Consider the following 24,414-nt stretch of genomic DNA (forward strand, 5'->3'; position numbering starts at 1 on the left):
TGCTAAGCTCATTTAACATTTGATGCGATTCGTTGTATTCTACGGATAAATGAATTTGTACTCAACATTCACTTAACAATCTAAAAAATCAGTTTTACATTTATAAATCTTTCATCCGAATAAACTCTCAATACAAAACACATTAGATATAGTTTCCCGACTAGAACTTGTAGCATCGCGTGATCTTTTCAATACTCGATTATCCTTTCTTGCTTTCGATTTTCTGAATGAAATACTTTAGCTCTTTCTGAATATCCTTTCTCGAAGGCGACATAACAATATCATGCCAAACCGACCCTCTTTTATGTGTCGGGTTCGGGTTACGATAAAGTTCATATATTGAGTCTGCTTTCTCGTTCAAGTTTTCTATCATTTTTAAGCATGATATCTCGTCTGGATCAACCAATAACGTCTTTTCTTTCTCTTTCCATCCTATCAACTTTTGTGACATAAAGTATACATTTTTAACTGAATTAACATAACCGCGAGTCTTAGATTAAAAAACAGACAAAATTACAAATTTTGTCTTTTAAATATAAGCGATTTATGGATCATGTCCTTTAAAAAGTTTATTTGCGGGCGGCGTCCTTTATATGACAAAATACATTCGCTTTTTGTCCTTTACACTAACTGTCATCCAAAAACTCAGTTAAATCCAAACATGTCAAGACTTACGGGGTTTTTGTTTAACATATTTTACTTAGTTTCTTTTTCTATAATACATTTAATATGCTTTTGTAATTATAAACACTTAAATAGTATGCGTAAAAAGACTTAAATGCCATTACATGTCAAGCCTTAACAGGGTTTTTGGATACCAGTTAGTCAAAGGGACGAAAATCAAACAAACATGTCATATAAATGACACCGCCTGTAAATAAACTTTTTAAAGGACCCGATCCATAAATTAGATATGTTTAACGGACAAAATTTATAATTCTATTTAAAAAACAAGAACATGTTAAAAATATACCTTTGGTGGTCCATCTAGATCATTGGTTTGATATAGCCTTGCACTGTCTACAATTTGGCAATATGTCATAAATGCCCTTGCAAATCTCTTGTGTGATGTTAATTGTGACCTCACTCTCACTGCCCTTCTACACATTATTGCTCTCCTGTTAACAATTAATCAAGTTTTGTCAAATGTATACATGTTATATACATGTTATATTTTATCTCTGACGGGTCAAACTGAAAAAATAAAAGTAGAAAATAGCCGAAGTGTATTTTTAATGCATAAGTGATAAAACCTTTTAAATAATTTTTTATTATAAAATATCAAGATTTGCTTCAAATAATATTAATTTTATATTGTATTTGACACGCTAGTTGTTTAAAAAAATATTATCTCGACAAAAAATCACCAGTTTTGGCTTGTCCAATTTGCAAACTTTAGCCAGATGAGAAATTTTTAGTATTTGTGGCAAGTTTGACTCATTTACTTATGAACGGGTCAGTTTGGGCTATGTGCTATTTGTAACGGGTCAAACAATTAAGTTGAAAAAAATCTTGAAAAGTAAACAAGTCAAATGAGTCAAAAGTTGCCCGCTTTTATTAAAAAATAAATAATTTTTTTTTAGTGTTGATTAACTTTTACAAAATAATGGGCAAAAAGAGAGAACCCATATAGACTAGCACCAAAACAACCCTTTTGACCCGTGAGCCGACCCGTTTGACCAAGATTTGACTTTTATATTTTTATTACCTTATGCCTCTTACAACAGCTAAATAAGCATCACAAACAACTCCAACCAACTCTATCCTGTATGGTCTTCTTTTAGTATGACCATCTAAGGACTCACTTTCTTCTTCAAGTTGTTCCCAATAATTCTCAGTAACACTTCCATCATCATTCACCTTGTACCCTGCGCCCATGCGGTAACGTTTACGGTGCACCATTCTTGCCATTGTTATTGTTTGGACTACAAATGGCACCCATGATAATGTTCCATCCATGATCACATCTCTCCCTTCGTTTAATGCGGTTACAAGGAGAGATGATGCTGCGTCCGTGGACGATTGATGCACCTGTTGCGTATTCGTATTAAATTAAAAAAAGTTAATTTATAAGAAAATAGTTGAAATGCAATGTTTATTTATCTCTACTGAATTTTAGAAAAAAATGTATATGAATAAGGTCATTTATATGCATATAGAACCTACACATGTGTAAGTCTTGTACTGTTAATATTTATAAAAACATATGAACAAATTAGTTTGTTTGTTTATTTTTTATTTACATAAACATATTTGTATATAAGTAGTAAAATTTTAAAAATATGAACCGTAGATAAAAAATTAAACAATTTAGATTTATTCCTTTTGTTATCGCAATAATTTAGTATAATGAACCTCACCCTGTATATGTATATGGGATTGAGATTGAGATCATGTGAGAACCATTTTGAATCACAAAAAAACTCTTTTTAAAAAAAATAAAAAACAACAAAAAAACAAAAAAAAATGCAAAAATAAGACAAAGGAAAAAAACCAAAATTTTTTATTTTTCAACGCGGTTTCATAAAAAAAATAAAAAAAAACCGGTTCAACAAATTTATACACATACGTGTAATACATATTTTTTGATTTTATACATGTTATTATTTACTAGACGGGTGCCCGCGCGATGCGACGGGTAACAAAAATCATAGTAATCATGTAACAATTAACGAACAACGTTTGAACCAATCATCACCTTTGGTCAGCCGGTTTCCGAATGTTCAAACCATAGCAAACGTTTGGTTTACGGTTTATACAAAAAATTGGTCATATAAAACCGGACCGAAAGGTTGACTTATTATTGAAACTCAATGCGTGTAAACAAACCATTAGTAACGATTCAGTTTAAAGTTTCAAAGGTTTAGTTTCGGTTCTTAATAACAAAAAAATCGAACCAACGGTTTGGCTCACAATATTACTTGGAAAACCGTTAAAAACCAAATTGTGAACACCCATACGTAATATGTAATTTTTTTATTTGAAAAGTTATAGCAATATCATACCCAAATTAAAGACAATAAAATACTCATTTTTATGGTGTAATTTTTTATAAAAAATATTAACGTATTAAAAAATTATGGCCGTTGGCAAATCATTGGTGGGAAGTTATTTATATTTAAAATTAAAATGAATCTATGGGTAAAGATAAAGGTTCAAAGTAGTAATTATTTTCTTAAATTTACAAAAGTTGAGTAAAGTTGAGGGGGTAATGTTGTAACTATTTCAAGACATATTTTTCAATGGACAAGTTTGTCCTTGTCTTGGATGCTATGTAAGATGTACCTTAAGCAATAAAAATTGTAAATTACTTAAAAATAGGGTGTCTTAATTTGCCCATGTCTCATGTATTATATATAGTATAGATACACATATGCACAATTGAGATAAATAATAATGCACATATGTGTACATTATGTAAATCGAGATTAAAAAAATATATACATATGTGTATAATTCGGGCTTTTTTAATGAAACCGGGATGAAAAATATTTTTTTTTGGTTTTTTTACTTTTTAAAAGTTTTCGTTTTATAATTTTTTTAAATATATTTTTAAGATGTTTTTTTATGGCCTAAAATGGTTCTCAAAGTTCTTAATTTCAAAAAGTTCTCATAGAATTTTCACCCTATATATATGTATATGTATATGTATATAGATATATGTACCAGTTCAGCTGTTTGAAGCATGTCATGATGGCCTCTAGAGCTAAGAGCTCTGTAAATAACATCAGACTCTTTAAAGGCATCTGCTTCTATTACTACTGCATTTGCTGATGCTCCTGCCCAAAATGGCCTGTGCACATTCAAAACATTTAGATTATTATTATTGTATTAATATTAATATAACTTTCAAAGCATGTATTTATATTAATATTATTTTCATAAACATTTCAAACTTATTATTTAGTTAATATACTTATTTCCAGAAATGGAAGAAGAAATGTAAGTAGATCAACCCGACCCGACCCGTTTCAGCCTCAACCCGTTTGACCTGTTACCCAACCCGTAATTTGTATAAAACATTTTATGACTTACTCTTGTAGAATGTCTTTAAGAGCAGTGCTCTTTCCAGCCCCCATGCCGCCACCCATGAAGAGGAGAACCGGGCTTCTATCTTTATGGGCCATCGGGACCATAACGTCAGTACACTGTGACTCGTCTGCAGACACGAGCCCGATCACCTTCATTTCCTCAACCAAAGTTGTAAACACTCGCGCCACTTTCAGGTTCTTTGTCACCCTCTCAAATCTTTGTTCCCTAAGATAAAAATTTTCGTATGTTTGAATCAGTTTAACCCGTTTATAAGTAAACGCGTCTACTTATAAACGGGTTGGATTGTCTCTAGTAGGTATTTAAAATCAGCTAAAAGGAAACAGGTCAAAAGTCACCTAAAGTCTTTATTTTTTGTTCACAAAACCTCATGGATCATTTACAAGTTTTAAATTTATTAAAAGTTTTAAACTATGTAAGAGTATATACTATTTTGGTCAAAAAGTGATTTTAGTCAACCCAACCCGACCTCACACAAAAAAAGTTTACCTTGTTACTAGTCAACAAACAGACAACGACCCGTTACTCAACCCATCTGACCTTGTTTTTCATATGCTCTATACTTTTATGTTATCTGGATTACTATACTTTGCGTGTAAAAAAAATGATTTTTGGAGTCGAGGGTCTGAGGGGAGCAACCTATATATTCCTTTGACAAAGGAAACAATTGCGCTCATCCCACTCACCCCGGACCGTATTAACAGTGTATCATATGAGTAAGATTTTACTGGGTACGTTTGTTTATTACTTGTTTCCAAACACGATAACGAACCTAGTGGCATGCATGACTATGTCCTTGAGCTTCTTTTTTGGCTCGTGAGCCTCGTGACCAGCCAATACCTAAAATTGTAGAGCAAAAAATAATCTTTTTAGATTCATGAATAACAAATGTGAATCAAATATCCAATTATTAATGTAACATCCGACCCCTTACCAGGGGGCGAAGCATAGCGATTTTTTGCGCGGTAGTGCAACTTTAGGCGTTTTTCGCCCGAAAAACTTTATACGCAGTGTAAACTTACCTGTTTTCGATCAAAACTTTGAGCCCACCCCCACAGTTTTTCGCGCAATAATGTAGATTTAGCTGTTTTTTCGCCTGAAAACTTTTATACGTAATGTAAATATATCCATTTTTGACCAAAAATTTGACCCACCATCCTCGTTTATGATGTTTTAATACATTTTGGGTCCCCCCACCCCCACCCCACGGCCGTTCGTGTCCAAGCTTCGCCACTACCCCTTATGCCAACCGGTACTGCTTGTTTTGCTCACAAGAAGCTCACATTTTTTGTTACATGAGTGGAGACTTCCAAGGAGGTCACCTATCCTGGAATTACTTGACTCATCATACCGACCATTTTTAACCGAATTAAACCCATAAAAACGAACCGAATTTTGTTATTGAATTTATGGATATTTTTATTATTTTTAAATGCTAAGTACTTAATGAAAACCATCAATTAGTGGTGCAACCAAAATTTTAGGCCAAAATGTATAATAATCAATTAATAATTAATTAACAAAAAAGTTTTAGGTCCAAGCTCATTATTCTTGGCCATTTTTTCAGGTCAGAAATTTCAAGCCCAAATGGCAAATTCAAAAGACCAAAACTGAAATAAACCCATTTCGAAAAGCGATTTTTTCTTAAAATTTGGTTTGGTTTGAGCCCAAAACCGACGGCCATGCACACCCATACGCTTAACCATGGAGTTTTCCTCCCGTCCACAATCAATGCATCCAAAACGTGTTGGTTGCATCCTTATATGTCAATTTTGTTACACTGTTCCCAAAAAAAACACACACCCAAAATTTAATTTAAATAGATCTACAAATTAACAAATACTACCTGACTAATCATGAAATGAGCATTACTCCAATGAAATGCAAAATAACTAAGAATACATCTCTCAAACTCCTCAACCAGCTTTATAAACAATGAATCTGCTTGTGGTTCTTCAGCAAAGAACATATACATTTCTTCCTCACACCCTTCGGTTTTCGAAATATAATCAGCCGCAAATTTAAACAAATTCGGACACTCTTTCACGTCCGAAAATCCCATTTGTCTAGCTGCATGAACACACACATTTATTATTTATACACAAACGTATGTATTTTCACGCATAAAAACATTATGAACCATTCGGTTTTATTAATTAATTAATCTTACCTACATACTGAGGGAAAATCTCTAGTTTTAACGGTTGGCCTGTGTCCGAAGCGTCTATCCTTGGGACGAGTTGATACCTTCGTCGTCTTTTGATGCCAAAATGCACGCCGGCTGCGAGTACTAGACCGATGGAAGATGCAACAATAATGTGTTTGCATGTCGAGTTGTCGCCGCTGGAATAATCAAAATCTACAAAAAAAAAAGTAAAAAAAAAAAAATTAAAAATCAAATGGAGGTTATTATGATTTGAGGAGAAGTTAGAATATTTATTATTACCTTCTTTCATGGCTTTTAGATCACTTTGGATGTTGGTTTTTTATGTTATTTTGATGAATGTTTGAATGTAGATCAAGAAAGTGATGTGTTGTTTAGGGTATGCATGCATGCATGCATAATGTTGAGATCTAAAATGGTGTAAAGAATTAATCAAATGGAAAGCGAGAGAGATGGAGATGGAAGTTGGTTAGGAGGGGTGTAGAGTGTAAAGTTTCATGGAATTTAGGAACTTTGTAAGAAATTTTAAAATGTTAATTAACTTTAATCACAAAGGGTATGATACAATTAGTTGGTTGTCATAAGTCATAACTGGCGAAGCTTGAAATAAAACACGGATGAGAGTTGGGGTGTAGGCTTAAGATTTTCGGACAAAAACGAGTAAGTTTACATTGTTAAGAAAAATAGAGGGTTAGAACCACTCTAGGCCACAACTATCCTTCGTCCCTTACTGTCATTATTTATATATAATTGTGAGTATATGAAAAGAAATAAAAAAAAGGTATGACTAGTAAACTTTCTTGAAAAAAAGGGTAACTTTCTTGAAAATTAACTGAATGTTAGGCCTAGGGGTATACCTTCACGCCCAGTGCGTTAAACTGATTTGACATGGGTTAACGAGTGGCATATCATTCCTTTCATGGGTTAAGAGGCATACCACTTTTAATTGTACATTAAATTAAGAGAGGTTAAGGGGGTTAAACAATTTTCTTAAGGTGAAGTGAAATGAGGTAAAGTATATGATGCTCATTGTGTAAAAAACAACCTTAATTCGCAATGCATTTGATGGTACATCACTTAGCTGTTAAAGTAATTTGGTCTATTATACATGATTGGGTAAAGATACCAAGGCATGTCGGATTTGATTTGGTTCGAAAAATCCTTGAGTATTCAAGCAAACACAAAAAGAATAAAGAGGAAAGTCATACGAAACAAGCAGTCTCGACTATTACGTGTTAGATGATTTAGAAAGCATAATTGCATACCTGTTTTTATATTATTTTTGTTCATTTTTCTAAAAACTCATACGATAAACATAAAATATTTCTTTAAATAAAATAAAATGATTTATGTCCAAACGAGTCGAGCTGCTTGCGAGCTACTGGAGATAGATTCTTGAAAAATCTCAATCAAGTCGGCCTTAAACAAGCTCGAATCCAAGCTCGAGCCTACTAGTAAGCTCGTTTAATAAACAAGCTCGAGCCCTAGCTTCAGTATCGAGCTTGAGCAAGCCAACCATTTATATAAATTTTATTATATAACTATTAAGTAATATATATAATGTTAAAAAATAATTAATAAACAATAAATATTCTGTTATATATAAAACTCGAAAAATACTATAATAATAGCTATAAATATAAAAACCAGTTAATTATAAATAAATAATAAACAAGCTGAACCCGAACCAAACTCGAGCTTAAAAAACCATTCACAAGCTACAAGCTGAACTTGAGCTTTAAAAATGAGGATCCAGACGAACCGAGTTTGTGCCCCTATTTTAATTTTAAAATACCTCCAAATTTATATAAAAAAAAACATTTATACAAATATTTAGATTGGATCTTCTTCTTCCCCAACATAACTCTTCTTCCTTCTGGTTCCATGAGCTTCAGAAGAACCCCACATTCTTCCACCAATGCCACCAAGCTCTCATCTTTACCTCACCAATCCATCCAAAACCCAAAACCCATTTCCCAAATCACCCCTAAACCCCAATTACCCACCAACATATCAAACCCTAACACCATAATCCACTATTTCAATTACTTGATCCTCTTACAACCCATCCCACCAATCTCCAAATTCAACCAATTACTCGCTTCCGTTTCAAATACCCACCTCGCCATCATTCTTTACCGCAAATTGAACAACACCCATCTCCCAATTTGCCCTAATTTGATCACTTTCAATATTATTCTTGATTGCTATTGTAATGTTAATGAAGTGGGTCTTGGATTTGGGATTTTGGGGGTTATTTTGAAAAAGGGTTTTGTTGCTAATTGTGTCACTTATACTTCTTTGATTAAAGGGTTAGTTAAGGTTAAGGGTAGTAATAATAATATTCTTGAAGCGGTTCGGGTTTTTAAAAAGATGGTTGTTTTAGGGGTTAGGCCTCATGGGGTGACATATGGGACTTTGATTAATGGGTTGTGTCGAGCGGGTAAGGTGGATGTTGCGGTTAGGTTTCATGAAGATGTGATGAGGGGGGGGGGGGGTGCGGATTTAGGTTTTGTTTGTAAGGCGAACGTTGTGTGTTATAGTATGTTGATCGAGAGTCTTTGTGAAACCGGACGTGTGAGTAAGGCGAAGGAGCTTTTTCACGAGATGAGAGTGCGAAGGATTTCGCCGGACGGGGTTTCGTTTAGTTCGTTGATTCGTGGTTTGGCTTTTCGAGATTTAGACGAGGCGAAGCGTTTGTTTTTCGAGATGGTTGACGAAGGGGTTCGGCCGAGGGTGAGCGTGGTTAATCTTTTGGTTAATTTGTTTTGTAGATACGGGAGATTGAACGAGGCGAGCGGGTTGTTTGAGTTGATGGGTCGGAAAGGTGTAAAGCTTGAAGCTTTATCGTATAATACGTTAATGCATGCGTATTGTTTGGAGGGAAAGATTGATGAAGCGAAAGAGGTGTATGTATCGATGGTGGATAATGGTATTGAACCCGATGTTCAAGTTCATAATGTGCTTATTAACGGGTATGTCAAGATTAGGAGAGTAGAAGAAGCTTTATGGATCTTTAAACAAATGATTCGTGAAAATATTAAACCAAATGTTGTGACGTATAACACGCTATTAACAGGTCTTTTACAAAAAGGTGATGTTTTGGGTGCACAGAAGTTTTTCGATGAAATGCCGGTTTATCATCTCACTCCAAGTTCTTGTACGTATAACGTATTATTAACCGGACTTTGTAAAAACGAGCATGTTTTGCAGGCGTTAGACTTGCTTCAAGCAGTGGAAAATAACGGGGTGGAATTAGGGATTAGGGTTTATAACTCGATGATTGATGGATTGTGTAAAAGTGGACGTGTGGAGACCGCTTGGGATGTGTACACAAAATTGTCATCAAAAGGGTTAAAACCGACTGTGGTGACGTATACGATCATGATACACGGGTTTTGCAAAACGGGTCAGTTAAAAAAGGCGGATTTTTTGTTTCTTGAAATGATTGAGAACGGCTGTGCGCCAAATGTGGTTACGTTTAATGCGTTTATGAGAAAAGGGTTGGATATTCGACCCAAAGTGGTTGAGTTGGTTAAGAAAATGGTGGAGAGTAAAGTCAAACCGGATGCTTCCACGGTCTCGTTGATGGTGGATTTGTTATCCAAAGATGAGAAATATAAGCGATATTTGGATATGCTTATAATGGCTCTTGAAGTAGGTTAACAGTTAACGTTATTTTTTAATCATATATCGTGAGTTTTGTAAAACGGCGGATGCCCCTTGTTAACAAGAAACGGGAAAAGAGCAAAATGTATGGTGGGATAACTGTGATAATCGGTTCATCGTTCATGCCAGGCTGCACATCCAACAGGTATTCAGATCTTTACTGTGGTTTACAGAATTTGTTTATTTAAAAAGGTAATCTTTTTTTTTTATATAAAAATGATTTGCAAATGCATTATAAAATTCACTTAGAATGACTCTCAACCCATGTGAATTGTTTCTAAGCCATTTTTTCAAATTTCATCTGTTTGACTTGTGAAAGATAAAGCATAAACTTGTTTATAAGTAAATGTGTCAAAATTGCCACATCTTGAGCTAATACGTCGATGCACAATGATGTTCTTTTTCACAGATTTGGTTGTGTGAAACTTTACTGTGGACATTCTTTTGCCGTTTATCAGCAAAAATTCTGGAGCTGCAACAAGCTTCATAAGGTTTCAGTTAAAAGCGGATTCCGATGAGGCAGGCAAGGTGAGAAATTTCTAATTTATTTATTTTTTAAAATTTGACCTTGTTGGTTTGACCAATGGTATTAATACTATGTAATTGATGAATTTTGATTGTCTTAGTGTATGTATCAGTTATTGAATTTGACCAATGGTTAGGGTTGCTAGAACTTAATGTTTGCTCAAATCACTTAGTTATTGCCTAATGGCTCTAAGAAGTGTTATCTAAGTAGTTTTAGTCTTTAGGAACCGTGTTACATGCCAAAATAGTCAGGTCGGGTAGCAGGTAAAAACAGATTCGAGTCGAAATGGGTCAGGTTGACCTATACTTTCTTACTTTTTTCAAAAATACTAATCACCACTATGTTAAATGGAAATTCATTACAATCTTTTGCTTCAAATAATAAAATAATTTAGCCAAAATTTGAGAACAAATGTTTATGCATTTTAGAAATGATTATCTAATTATCAGCTTTTAATGTTTGGTTATTTATTATGATTTATGAGTCAAATAATCAGTTCTATATGATTATAAAAATTATCAAGAAATCTTTCATGAAGTCCTAATCTCAGAGTTGACCTTAAAAAGTCAAAGTGTGTCTTTTGTTTTGGGTCATTGGTATATGACTTCATAGAACAGCTTGCCTAATATTTGTTTATTTTTGCAGTGTTTATATTGGTGAGATTTGACATATCGCTTTGAGGAGATGATACGGGTTGCTAAATTTACAAGCTCCCAAGGTTTTTGAGCATATTGGTCATATAGCAGTTAATTTTTTTATTTTTATTTTATTTTATTATTTTATTCTTTTGGATACATATAAAACCATACCCAATGGGTAAAATTCATGTTGCCAATTCATTTGTATCTCATATACTTGTATACATATTGGTACACACAACATTACAATACATGATTCATTTATACAGACAAGTTTTTTCATTTGCATTGTTTTCTTTTCTTGATATGTAAGTTGTAAATGTACCATGGTAGATAGACGTGGCTTGATTTATGGTACACACAATTCATGTAATCTAACATGATTTTCTGTAGTAATATCTTTTACTGATGGTGTTTTGAAGCGAACACATGTTTTTGTTGCACAGTAGAAAATTTCACCATGTGTAATTGCTGTCTAATGGAAAAGCGAAAGACCAGGTGCTATTACAGGTACACCGTAAGACATATGACACCTATGGCACATTGGCACGTAAGTGGCGTGTCGATAGTAAGTCAGTTGTGTTTTCTTAACCTTGCAAAAAAAAAAAAAAAAAGAAACGGTCGAAAGCAATACTTTAAAGTCCAGGCTGCAATTATGGAAAGATGAGTCTTCTTTTACTTCCGTAGAAGCATTTCGATTTTCTAATTCACACAGCCAGCCCTCTATCTTCCTAACACGCACATGGTTCGGTTAACCTTGAAGATGATGACGATGATGATGAAGTATAGGTTCAATGTCCACATGGTAAAAGTCAACCCATGATGACAGAAAGTCAAAGGCTGCATCATCATCAACCGGATCCAAAGTACACCAGACGTTATTACAAAAAGAAATTATTAGATTTTCAGAACGGGTCTAAAAGTGCAGCCCGATAAGGATGATGATTTTAGACGGTTTCATGAAAGCATAATTCAGCTCACGAGCCTAGAACTTGAGAAACAAGAGGATAGGGATTTTCGATTCGTACCTACTGATACAAGCAAGTTGACAGGAATAGATCCTAAACTTGTTTCACGACGTAAGGATTGGATTCGGAAAAAAATTACACGTCTAGATACAGGCTGTGATATTTTGTTTTAACTATTGTGTATATAACCTGTAGCATCCATTTTCTGTTTATCAAACCACCATCATTTTCTACTTAAAAACACAATATAAGCATGACTTTTCAAAACATGTTATAAACCTCTCATTAAAAGTAATTATATTCAACCGTTTGCATTATAACTCAAAACAGTAATAAGCAAATACCATACTCATAACTCAAACCTAAAATCTTCAGACCACATTAAACAAGTGTTAACCTCAAACCACAGGTCAGCCAGCACCCTAACGTCCATCACGATCCACTCGACAGTAAACGGGTCAAGTCAAATCGGAGCAGAACAGGTAGTCCTAAAATGCCCCGACTGGTTACACCGACTGCAATGCACAACCCGTTTCACAGGACCCCGGTCATCCGATCTTACCCTCCTCTTTCTCGGTCGCCCTGGTGGTCTAATCAACTTTGGTGGGTTTATAACAATATCAATCCCGTCACACTGCGAGGGTATATCCGTCCACATTGTCTTATCAGGAACCGGATGTATCGTTTGTGAATACGCTTTCCTGTAATTAGCCACCGTGAAGCAACTCTCGGTAAACCGCTGCACGTTGTCTCAACGATAAAAGCGCTGCCACCGCGTGTGCACACGGGATCCCGTTAAGCTGCCATCCCCGACACAAACATCGTCGGTTTCTGAGATCGACAATGTTAGTCCCTTCATGTGAAATGACTTCAAATTCGGTATCTTTTGCTTTAAGAACTTGATACGTTCGGGCCCGATCGATCGCTTCCGAAACTTGTCTTTCAGCGGACTGGACGAGAATCGACGTCCATTGCATACTCATTTCCCGCCTCTCGTTAAACCACATCATTAACTGTCGGCGAATGCTTTCCATCATTTGAACGATCGGGAGTCCGGAAGCTTCTAGAATCCACGGGTTTAGCGATTCGACTATGTTAGCCGTCAAGTGACCAAAACGGGTCCCTTCGAAACACGTGGTCGCCCATAAACGCGGTGGGACCCGTCTTATCCAATACGCAGCTTCTTGCGATATCTCTTCGATCTCGAGAATCTTCGCTTCGAATTCCATTAACGTAAGCGCGCTTGCAGCGTCCCAAAGCAGGTTGACGAGCATCGTGTTGTTGAATTCCTTCCGGAAGCTCTCGCTAAGGTGGCGCATACAGAACCCGTGGAACGCCGTCGGGAAATTTACTTCGACGCTGTCGATGATGTTTTTGTGACGGTTCGATAATATCGTCAGTCTCGGCATGTTTTCGGTGTTGATTTCTAATAAATTGTGAAGCTCGGAAAGAAACCACATCCAGTTATCCTCGCTATCTTCATCGACAACACCGAACGCTAACGGGAATAACGCGCCGTTACCGTCGAAACCCGTTGCGAAAAGCAATGTCCCAAGATACTTGCTTTTCAAAACGGTCCGATCGAGCCCGATAAGCGGTCTACATGCGTTTAAAAACCCGTAGATCGAAGCTTGGTACGAGATAAAAAGGCGTTGAAAACAGTTATCGTTCGGGTTCACGTAAACCGACGCGATACTGTCGGGATTGTGAAAGTCGGGACACCTGGCAGTTTCGCAGCGTGTATTCACCACGGGCAGCCGTCACTCGCATATTTGGCGGTGAAACGCGTTTTGTCGGATTTAACCGTTTGTATCTCGAAATGAAGCGTGATGGGTGGTGTGTCGTAACGCCCTGCGACAGCTGGCGACGTCGGGGAACTCTTGACCGACGGTTAGTTCACAGTTTGGTGGCGGTGTGGTTCGGGTTTGGATTACGTGATTTGCGAGCACGGGTTTGGGCTGGAGGTAAGATATCGGGTTGTATTGGTCAGCGAGAACTAACTGGGAATCGGGATTGTTGACCGATGGTTGACCAATATTGTGATGATTCATATCGTCATCATCGTCAAACTCGGTTACTTCCCCATTACCGTGATGATGTGGCATGGATGGTATCTCGTGGTCCAGAAGCAGTTCGTGATCGTGATGATGTCGTGACAACTCGTTTTCGTTCTTTCGGTTGTGTCCTGGTTCCAAATTATGATTCTGACTGGGCACCAAAGCGTGTGCGTGCCACGGTATGTCGGACCGTTGACCAATAAGTTGTGGTTCTCCATAACATCACCTGTTTCAACAAAATCAAGTTTAAAATCTATATATTTTGTTTACTGTATCAAAATCCATAATGATGTGTATTTATTTTAGCTCATATATAAAATGAAAATAGGTTTCAATGATGAACTACAGAGCAGTTATATATAAAAGATTAATGGACATTCTTTGACCTAAGAAGACCTAGAAACTAGAGCTGTAAACAAACCGAACGTTCGGCAAACTATTCGGTGGGAAGTTCGTTTAACTAAATGAACGAACACAAACAGAGGCCATGTCCATTCAATTGTGCCTGTTTACGTTCGTCACGCTCGTTTATGTTCATTAATGTGTGCTTGTTTATGTTTGTTCATAAAAGGTTTTTAATGACTTTTCTAATTTATCAAATAGATCTAAGGAAAAGTTTTAACTCATGGCCTATTGGTCTAGTCTCTAGTGGTATGGTGTGCTCTCTCACAAATGTGAGGATGTCGGTTCAAATCCTTAAAAATGCAAGGTAAAAGTAGAATTTAGGTGTTGAAAGAAATAATTGTCAAAAAAAAATATGAATATGAATTATAAGAAACACAAACTTGATAGCCGGACTAAACTTTGACACTGGCCATTCTTGATTAACCAAATCAAATACAACATTGTTTGTGTTCAATTGTGTTCATGAACCGTTCACGAACAAGTTCATTACCTTAATGAACGAACATGAACAAGTAATTTCATTCAGTTAGATGTTCTTTAACCTTTCATTTGTCCGATCGGATGAATATTAACAAGGCCTTGTTTGGTTTGGTTCGTTTACAACCCTACTAAAAACTTTGAAAAATCATACCAAGCTACTGTTTTGTTCCCGTGATTCAGAAATTTTGAGCTTTGATTTTTAACATTCATATGAATAATGAAATGCAGATACATGTACAGAACAAAATGCACTCATCTGAAGAATAGTTTCAATCTAGAAGGCAGATTAAGCTAATGAGCTACAATAACTCTTCATACTGAAGCTAAAAGCACAAAATAAACCCTCACCAACCCTAACCGTATGCATAAAATTTGAACCACTAAATATGTAAATTCATTACAAAAAACACACTATTATCAGGAGTGGAGGCTACCCTATCTATTTTCAGTTTTATATATATGTATAGTACCGTATTAACGAACGAACCCACTCCTTATCGGTGAGCGAACAAATTATGGTTTTAAAAAAAATATTTGAACCCACTGATTATAAAAATTTTAGTTAAAAGCATTTTAGTAAATAACTCTTTTTATATTAAAATCTTTAAAGAAACTATAATAACTACTTGGGAAATTGACCAAAAGTAACATTATATTAAAAAAAACTATATTAAAAGAAGCCCAGATTTTCAAATAAAAAGTAGTCCAATAACCCAATTAGCATATAAAACCAATATAAAATATAGATATAAAATCTGAAATTTTTAAAACAATTAAAATAAAACATAACTTTCAATCATTTGCGCCTTCTGAGTTCCAAGATTGTGTTGACTCTGGCACCATCGGACCAGGCGACAAGGCAGCCCTCAATAACAAAGAATGGCCCACATAAGGAGAGCCGGCTATGAAGGGGGGCGGGAAGGTCGACCGTCCCCTCCTCCCTGGCCTGATCACCCCAGTAGGCCTGAACTTTTTAAAAAAAAACTTATATATATATATATATATTGAAAAAAAAAATAAGTATTCATAATATTTAAACTCTGAAGCCAGCGTGGGCCCAGCTAAGACAACATAATCTGGCCAAAGTGGGGTATCGGGGCTCTCCAAATTTGGAGAGTGCGGTAGCCTAAATACAAGAAAGTCGCCGTTCTAAAAAAAATAAATAATAATAATAATAAGCCCATTTTTTATTAAAAAAAACTCTTTTACTTAAGGCCCAAATTTTTTTAACAATTCTCGGAGACGGCCTGCTACTAGACTCCAAACTGTTTGATTTTCATATTTTATCCCTCACAACGAGTCTCCTAATTCCTAAATCATCAATAGTCATCCATCTTTAATTCTCATATTAATTTTCAAATCCAATATGAGTAACAAGAATCAAGGTCAGTCTTTGTTCGATCGTTTACAATTATCATTTACAATTTATCAGCACGGGTTTGGATCAAAAACAAATTAAATTAACGTGCTAGCTGTGAGAACCAAGTAATGTAATTATATATACAAATAGCGTAATTATGTAATTATATCGTAGTGTTAGGCATAAAAAAGTAGCTATCATCCCCTTTTCTGATGAATCATATGGTTTTATTATTTCATTGCCCAATAAGGTTATCAAATGAAGTGTAATTACAATTGAAACAATAGAAATAGAAAAAGAAATATGAGTTAATAGGTGCTCTAAAGTTGAAAATATCATAAAAATGAAAAAAAGCGGGGGGGATCCCCTATATTAATTAATAAAAAGAAATGGGATTTTTTTTTATTATAGGATCTATTTGATATCTTTTAGAAGATGGCATGCCGCCACTCGGACTCGAACCGAGATGCTCTAGCACTGCTTCCTAAGAGCAGCGTGTCTATCGATTTCACCATAGCGGCTTGCTTGAACTCATAATAGCCTATTTATATTCAATCGTCGAAATTGAACAAGTCAATTCAACCGAATCAGTTTTTTTAGTCAAATCAGTTTTTTTAGTAAAGATTCAATTAGTAAAGATTCAAATTGATAAAAAAATGAGTTCAAAAGTCAATTTTAAGGTTTATTAGTTTCATTTTATTTACTTTTTTTTTCATTCTTTATGGTTTATCTGATTTCATAAATTTGAAACAAAAAATAAAATTTTCAATGAATTTAAAATATGTCTATTTTAGATTACTCCAAAAATATACCAAGTAATGTAATTATACATACAAATAGCGTAATTATGTAATTATATCGTAACTACACTACGATATAATTACACAATGTTGTATATATAATTACATTACTTGGTTCTCACAGCAAGTACGTTAATTTAATTTGCGTTTGATTCAAACCCATGCTGATAAATCATAAATGATAATCATAAACAATCGAACAAAGACTGATTCGAACAGTATTTAACTTAATTCGTACATTTAAGGGTTATATGACACAACCCGACCCGAAAAAAATACTTAACCCATAATAGAAAAAACTCAGTCACCAATTGTTTAATCCAGCAGCTGCAACAATTGAGTTAATAAAAAAGGTTCGTAGATCTGCAAACAGTAACAAAATCGGAATGAATGAACAATTGATTGTTGCCGTGATATAAACAGTTTGAAAAATTGGCGGGTGAGTGAGAGTGATGATATTATTATTATTATTATTATTATTACCTGGATGGAAGAAGAATGAGAGGAAGGGTAACAAGGGGAAAACGAAGGAGGAAAAAGATAGGGGTAGCGATGGAAGCATTAGGGCTTTTATTTTTGCTGATGCAAAATTACGTCATGTGGATGGTTATTTTGCCTTTTGTTTTCCTGTGTTTACTATTTTACCCCTTCTAATTCCTCATTACTGTCAAAACTATTATTCTTTTATTATATTTTTAATTCTTATTTCTCTCTAATTATTATTATTATTATTAATCTTATAATTTATTATTAATACACTTGCTTGGAGTTTGAAAAGTGTTGTATAAACGAGTACGGACACGAGTAGAGCCAGCCTGACTGTTTTGGAGACGTAAAGCGATATGGAAAATCAGGGTTTTTTTACTTAGTTTTGATATTTCCTTTTTATGCTTGTGTGTGCAATGTAAATGGAAACAATTGGATTGTTATACGTTTAAATTTGTTAACAGATTGTTATTGATAGTTTGATACCGAATACGATTTGTCATAATTACAATTTCCATATGCAAGTGAAACATTCTTTGTAGTTACATCTATGGTAATAACGTATGAAAGGAACTATAAAAGGTTCAAAATGATATGAAAGCACGTTAAAATGAGAACTTATGACTTATTAACTTTTTAATAAGTTAAAATGTAACTTATTAACTTATGTGAAAAGTTATAAGGAGGTAAACTAAGATCTCCCAAACATGATTTTCATAAGCATCCATCATTTCATACCATTTATTGATATTCTATAACTTTCTCATTAGCTAAGCTCAAACTTTAGATATGTAGCTTATAAACAAAATGGTTAATAATAAACAAGTCGATTTCAATTCTATTCTCACGAGCTAAGCTCGAAATTTAGATATGTAACTAAAAACGAGTCTCACTTTAGCTCTATTAAGGTAAACAAGTCACATCCTTTTTGATACATTATCATATAAAACAACCTTAATTGACTCATAACTAACACACTTATTTCATAACTAGTTTTATGTTGAACACATAACCCTTTTGACTTTTTGCTCGACAAATCTCTAATATTAAAAAAAAGTTTCACCAGGTCAGATATAAAAAAAAAGAAAATCTTCCACATAAACCTAAAAAGATTAAAGAGGCCCATTTAGAAAACAAGAAAATCTTCAATAAAACTCTCTTGTACATTCAAAAAGAAAAGGTACAAAACTAAAAAAATATATAAATATACATGTAATGAACATGCATATATACATTTAGACAGAATATTATAAATAAAATACTTTTTTTCAATAACATATTAAAATCTACATGCAATATAGCAAAATTATGTAAATTATACCAGTTTTCACGATCTAACATATTATTGGTTCTAAAATAAACGCCTTGATTACAGACTTAACCATGAACCTCACCGCTTATAAACCAAACCCCATAACCAATCAACCAAACCAAAATCTCAGTTTCTAACACTTTAATTTCCTGCTCTAAACAATCAAAAATACAAAATTAAAACCCCACATAAATCTCAAGAAAACAATATCCCATCTGCCAATGAAGCCTCAAGTTTACCCAAAACCTCACTAACCACCTTTTGTAGGTTTACAACGTTTAAAAATTGGTTCTTGGCACCATTAACTGTCGTTTTCGACAGAATCGTGACGTCCTCTTTGTTTACATTTTCATCGAGTAACGTGTTCCAAAAGCTATTGTCTTCATTGAGATTTGATTCCTTCATGAGTCTTGTAACGTCTTGCAAATTTGCAACGTTTCTCCCGGCCCCACAACCAGTTGCGGTTGCTGCACCGACTGCGTTGGCTATGGTTAGCGTGTGAACCAATGGCATGTTGTGTATGTAACCGTAGGCGATTGCAGCCACGAAACTGTCCCCACATCCAACTGTGTCCATCACAGTAACCTGTTGAAAGAATTGGTATTAGAATTGAGAAATACTGGTATGGGAAGAAACAGGTCGGGCTGACCGGGAACACATTTTGCCTAAAATTCTGCAACTTTTTACAACATTTCTGATCTTTTTAACAAATTTTAACAAAAGGGTTATTATTTGTCACGTTACACGTAAATCTACTAGATTTAGGTGTGTTGGTATGGGTTGAAACGGGTCGGGTTGATCCAGAACACATTTGGCCTACAAATATGTAACTTTTTTCAAATAATTAATGTGTCACGTATGATTTCAAAAATTAATATTTGTAGATGATAATCTGAGCTTTTTAATAGACGGTAAGAATTGGCCATGCAATTGCATTAGAATTGATTAATATTGGTGTGGGCTTAAACGGGTCGGGCTGACCCAGAACACATTTTGCCCAAAAGTCTGCAACTTTTTACAAATAATTAGTGTTCAACTATAATTTCAAAAAATAATATTTTTCAATAACAATCTGATTTTTTTTAATGAGGGATAGAAGATATTTTTGCCTTAAAAATTACAATGTGCGCGCCTTTTGACAGTTAAAACTAAATCCAAACATCCTATTTAAGTCAAAACACAATATAAAAATATCATTAAAACCTTAAAGAAAAACACGCGCCATATGCGATTAAACAACAAAACACCATAAATGTTACCTTAAACGAAGGCGCACAAGATATACCCGTTCTAGTGATTAAAACAGACCCCTTTGATCCCATTTTAATTATCACCCATTTCGTGCGTACACCATTGCCAAGCAACTCCTTTCCGGCTGCTACCGGATTCCGCAAGCCCGTCATTGCTTCCGCCTAATAAAAAAAATTAATAAATCATAAAAAAAAACCATACAAATTGTGCAAAAACAAGAAACAAACCTCTTCTGACGTTAAAAGAAGAACGTCACTAAACCTCAACAACTTTGCAAGCGCATCTTGTTCTTCATGTGTTCCAACCGCAAGCGACTTTCCTTTCGGGCCGGGGTCAAAAAAGACAGACGTGTTGACTTCAACCGCATACTCGAGTGCAGAAGCAATCAGACCTGCGGGTAGCTCATCAAAACCATACCCGTTACAAAACAGAACCTTTGACTTTTGTATGTTTGACTTCACTTCATCAGATAACGTTTTCATCCATGCAAATGCAGGCTCCTTGCTAAAATCTGCCCGACTAATAAACAAATCATGGTCAAATACTAGTTAACTCGTTCATAATTAAAGAGAGAATTCCACATATACCCTTGAAAACTTTGAGAAGTATCATATGTACCCAACCAAACTTAAAATATCACACGCGCGGCAACCCAAAATGACCATTTTACCCTTAATTTTTTGAGGCTTTAAAATTTTATTTATACCCATTTTATCAAAAAATGACCATTTTACCCTGAATTTTCTAAAACTTATAAAATTCATATATATCCATTCTAATCTTATATAGAATTTTGTATTTAACCATCAGCAATAACTTGTTTATATTGAAATGGGTGAATCTCGTATTTAGAGAAAAATACTGTTGATGGTTAAATATAAAAACTTGACTAAACTGAATAAATGTGAAAATAAGAAGTTTTATAAATTAAAGCTAAAATGATTATTTTTTTAACAAAATGGGTAAATAGGATATTTTGACTAGCTTTTAAGAGCATATATAATATGTTAACTTTAGGTTGAGTATATATGATATTTCACTAAGTTCTTAAAGATGTATAAATAAACGGGTCAATATATGCCACCTATACCATATACCAGCTAAAATGCAACCCCGAAAGTTGACACTCTCGAATATAAACTAACTTAAACATGAACGAACCTTTAATAATTCATGTGTACCTGCAAAACCCGTGTCTTTGCAACGGGTCAACCAACACCCAACATAAAAGGGTCTCATATTCGCTGCTAGATAATGTGTTAGCTATATCGTCCTCTTCTTTCATTTTAATCACATTAATCCCCTCGTCATGAAGCACATCAAGTAAAAACTTTCCATAAATTTCGTTCCCGATGTGACCGATTGCATTGCAACGAAGCCCTAATCTTGCTGCTGCTATAGCCATGTTGCAGTTACCACCAGCTTCCCAGTATTTCTATAACCAAAACAAAGAATTTATCAAAAGGGTATCGTAATATAATCAAATTTTGTTTAAAATCAAAATTATTAGAGATCAAAGATTCAGTTTTGAATAATATTTCTGAAACAAGATAATAAGTGGTTATAGGCTGCAAACCCTAATTAAATCTAAGAAAACAAAGTGCAATAAGGGATGCAAACGAGCCGAGCCGCTCGCGAGCTACTCGAGCTCGGATAGATAAAAAGCTCAAAGGAAACCAAGCTTTTTCAAGCTCGAGCCAAGCCTCAAATAACGCTTGTATAGGTTATTGAGCCCAAGCCTCGTATGGGAAGTTCGTATAGGCTCATCAAGCCTTGTGTATTTTTAATTTTTCCCTCTTTTAGACTTCTATGTATTAATTTCATATTGCACACCCGAGCTCAAGCCAACCTTAGGCTCTTTTTAAGGTTTTTCTCAAAACATATATATATAAATATTTAAAAACATATACAAATTTGTTAATAAATGAGCCGGGTCCGAGCTTGAAAAAACAACTCACAAGCCGAGCTTCAAAAAACTACACATAAAAATGTGTGTGTGTGTGTAACTTACAATTACATATAAATATTCACCCAATTAATCCCTAGGGCCTAGAATTTAAAACAGATAGTATTTAGAGATCAAAGATTCAATTTTGATTAATATTTCTAATACTAGCTGCAACAAAACAAAATATTAATTGCAAAACACTAATTAAAAATCCCAATAAAACAGAGTACCTATTTTCTACTCACGAGCTACTCGAGCTCGGATCGATAAAAAGCTAACCCTTAATAAAGCTTGTTTATTTATCGAGCCTGAGCTCGAGCATTGTATGGGAAGCTTGTTTAGGCTCGTCAAGCCTTGTGTATTTCTAAGTTTACCTCGTTCAAACTTATGTGTATTAATTTCACATTGCACATCCGAGCTCAACCCAAACTTAAGCTCTTTTAAGGTTTTTCTCAATATATATATATATATATATATAAATAATTAAAAACATATACAAAACAAGACGAGCCTGAGCTAGACTAGACTAGGCTCGAGCTTGGCTCATTTATTAATTTTACACCCCTAGCCATAATTAAATCCAGCATAACAAAGTACAATTTCCATCCGTTCATTTAATAAATGAACAACGAACTTCCCGCCAAACGTTCAGTTCGTTTACATCCCTAGCTGCAACAAAACAAAATACAAGGGCTTTCTAAAATAACTACAGTTTAAAAAAACAAAAACAAGATAATAAGTGATTAACTAATTATAACTACTAAAGGCTCTAAACCCTAATTAATAAAACCCAAGAAAAAAATGTACTACCTTATCCGGAGGCGAATTCGAAAGGTGTTCCATATAATCTTTCCTCTCATCAAACCCTAAAGGCGGCAGCTTTGGAACATTAAGCACCACATCAACACACAGGTTGCCAAGTGTCGCCACGTCAAATTCCTTCTCACCGGAGAAACTGAACGGAATTAAACGCCGGTTACCAGTAACGGAGACCTCAACTCCGTTACCCCTGCAATTAATTTGAACATGGTTGGTTCTAACGGTGTAATTGGGTTTCAATTTGGGGGTTTTTAAGTTAGGGTTTTGGGTGAAAAATGATGGGATTCCATAATTGGGTTTGTGGGTGTGGATTGTTGTTGTTAGGGTTTGCATATGTGTGTGTTATTGAAGAGACTGGTGTTGATTTGTTGGTTGAATTTGAAGTGGATTCATGAACTGAAAATCAAGATTTTGAATCTTTAGTTTAGAAGTGAAGGAAGTGTAAAGTGTTTGTTTTATTGTGGGATTAGGGTTCTATAAAATGATTCTTTTTAAAAGGTTTATGCTATGATTATTATTGGTTTACTGGTCGGGTTGGTTTTGAAAAAATGTGTTACTGAGTTTGGTTCGGTGAGGATTGGTTATTAGCGTAAACTGAAACCGAAGTCATCGGTTAATCGGTTTTATTAACCTGTCGGTTTTTGGTTAATTTGGTTAGCTTGTCGGTTTTTAGTTCGGCTTGATTAATTTGGTTAATAACCAAAACAGATCATGGGCTAAGATTTTGCTTAGACATATATGAAATGAAGGTATAAAGTGGAGGTTTACACGAAATTAAAGTATAAATACATAAAATAATGGTATAAAACATGAAATATAGGAAATAGAGATAAAAAAATCCTAGAAATATATGAAAATATGAATGTTTCGGTTTAGTTAATTTAGGCTAACCATATGTTAAAATAACCGATAATTTTTCGTTTCAGTCAATTTGATTCTTGGTTAATTTTTCGTTTTTGTTGATTTCGATTCGGTCAGTGTTCACCCTTTAGGCTAACCATGAAAACTCAGTTTTGACTTTTGAGACCCCAAGTTCACACCTATGAATTTATTATAGGACCCAGTCATTGATATAAAGCATGACCAATAATAAACCGTGTCTCATTTTACTTTACCAAACATTGATCAATTGATTTTTCAATGTGTCACTATACGTTTAATGCTTAGCCGAAAAATATAAACCATTTATCATTGTATATTTGACCTTAAGACATTGACAAATGAAGCATGTAGTTTCATTATTTTTAGTGTGTACCGTTAAATCAAGCGATAATACGGATGTTCACAAGTCAAGCTTAGCACAGACGGGCTAGAGCCCGGATTGGCTCGGATCCTGTAGCACCCCAACCCGGAGCAGGCTGACGTGTCACTATTACAGATATCATAGACCAAACAAAATCCATTTAAATGAAATGAAAAGAATCCCATGACAATCAAAAGAGTTAAAAACAACTGAAAGAAATTCTAAGTCAAATTTATTA

At 34.6% G+C, this 24,414-nt stretch overlaps 3 protein-coding genes and 1 pseudogene across 3 annotated transcripts; 1 reads left to right on the forward strand and 3 right to left on the reverse strand.

Moving 5' to 3' along the window:
* Nucleotides 1-39: 39 nt before the first annotated feature.
* Nucleotides 40-6,506, reverse strand: LOC143614692 (calmodulin calcium-dependent NAD kinase-like). The gene is made up of 9 exons (XM_077088051.1): nt 6,497-6,506; nt 6,221-6,409; nt 5,897-6,120; nt 4,823-4,890; nt 4,036-4,257; nt 3,667-3,793; nt 1,709-2,031; nt 974-1,118; nt 40-439 (listed from the first exon to the last, which is right to left on the reverse strand). The coding sequence occupies exons 1-9, from the start codon at nt 6,504-6,506 to the stop codon at nt 200-202; spliced, it is 1,548 nt and encodes a 515-aa protein (XP_076944166.1). The 3' UTR covers nt 40-199.
* A 1,498-nt stretch (nt 6,507-8,004) lies between these two features.
* LOC143614699 (uncharacterized) lies at nt 8,005-9,891 on the forward strand. The gene has a single exon (XM_077088056.1). It carries the CDS (start codon nt 8,099-8,101, stop codon nt 9,878-9,880), a length of 1,782 nt encoding a protein of 593 aa, XP_076944171.1. The 5' UTR covers nt 8,005-8,098; the 3' UTR covers nt 9,881-9,891.
* Nucleotides 9,892-12,279: 2,388 nt separating this feature from the next.
* LOC143614693 (uncharacterized) lies at nt 12,280-13,718 on the reverse strand (annotated as a pseudogene).
* A 5,204-nt stretch (nt 13,719-18,922) lies between these two features.
* LOC143614701 (uncharacterized) lies at nt 18,923-23,362 on the reverse strand. The gene is made up of 5 exons (XM_077088058.1): nt 22,925-23,362; nt 21,348-21,601; nt 20,394-20,685; nt 20,175-20,327; nt 18,923-19,500 (listed from the first exon to the last, which is right to left on the reverse strand). The coding sequence occupies exons 1-5, from the start codon at nt 23,264-23,266 to the stop codon at nt 19,111-19,113; spliced, it is 1,431 nt and encodes a 476-aa protein (XP_076944173.1). The 5' UTR covers nt 23,267-23,362; the 3' UTR covers nt 18,923-19,110.
* Nucleotides 23,363-24,414: the final 1,052 nt, after the last annotated feature.

Source organism: Bidens hawaiensis, unplaced genomic scaffold (genome assembly GCF_021521415.1).
Source record: "Bidens hawaiensis isolate Kalapana, Puna unplaced genomic scaffold, B.hawaiensis_p1.1 tig00040745_1, whole genome shotgun sequence".
NCBI classification, from domain to species: domain Eukaryota; kingdom Viridiplantae; phylum Streptophyta; class Magnoliopsida; order Asterales; family Asteraceae; genus Bidens; species Bidens hawaiensis.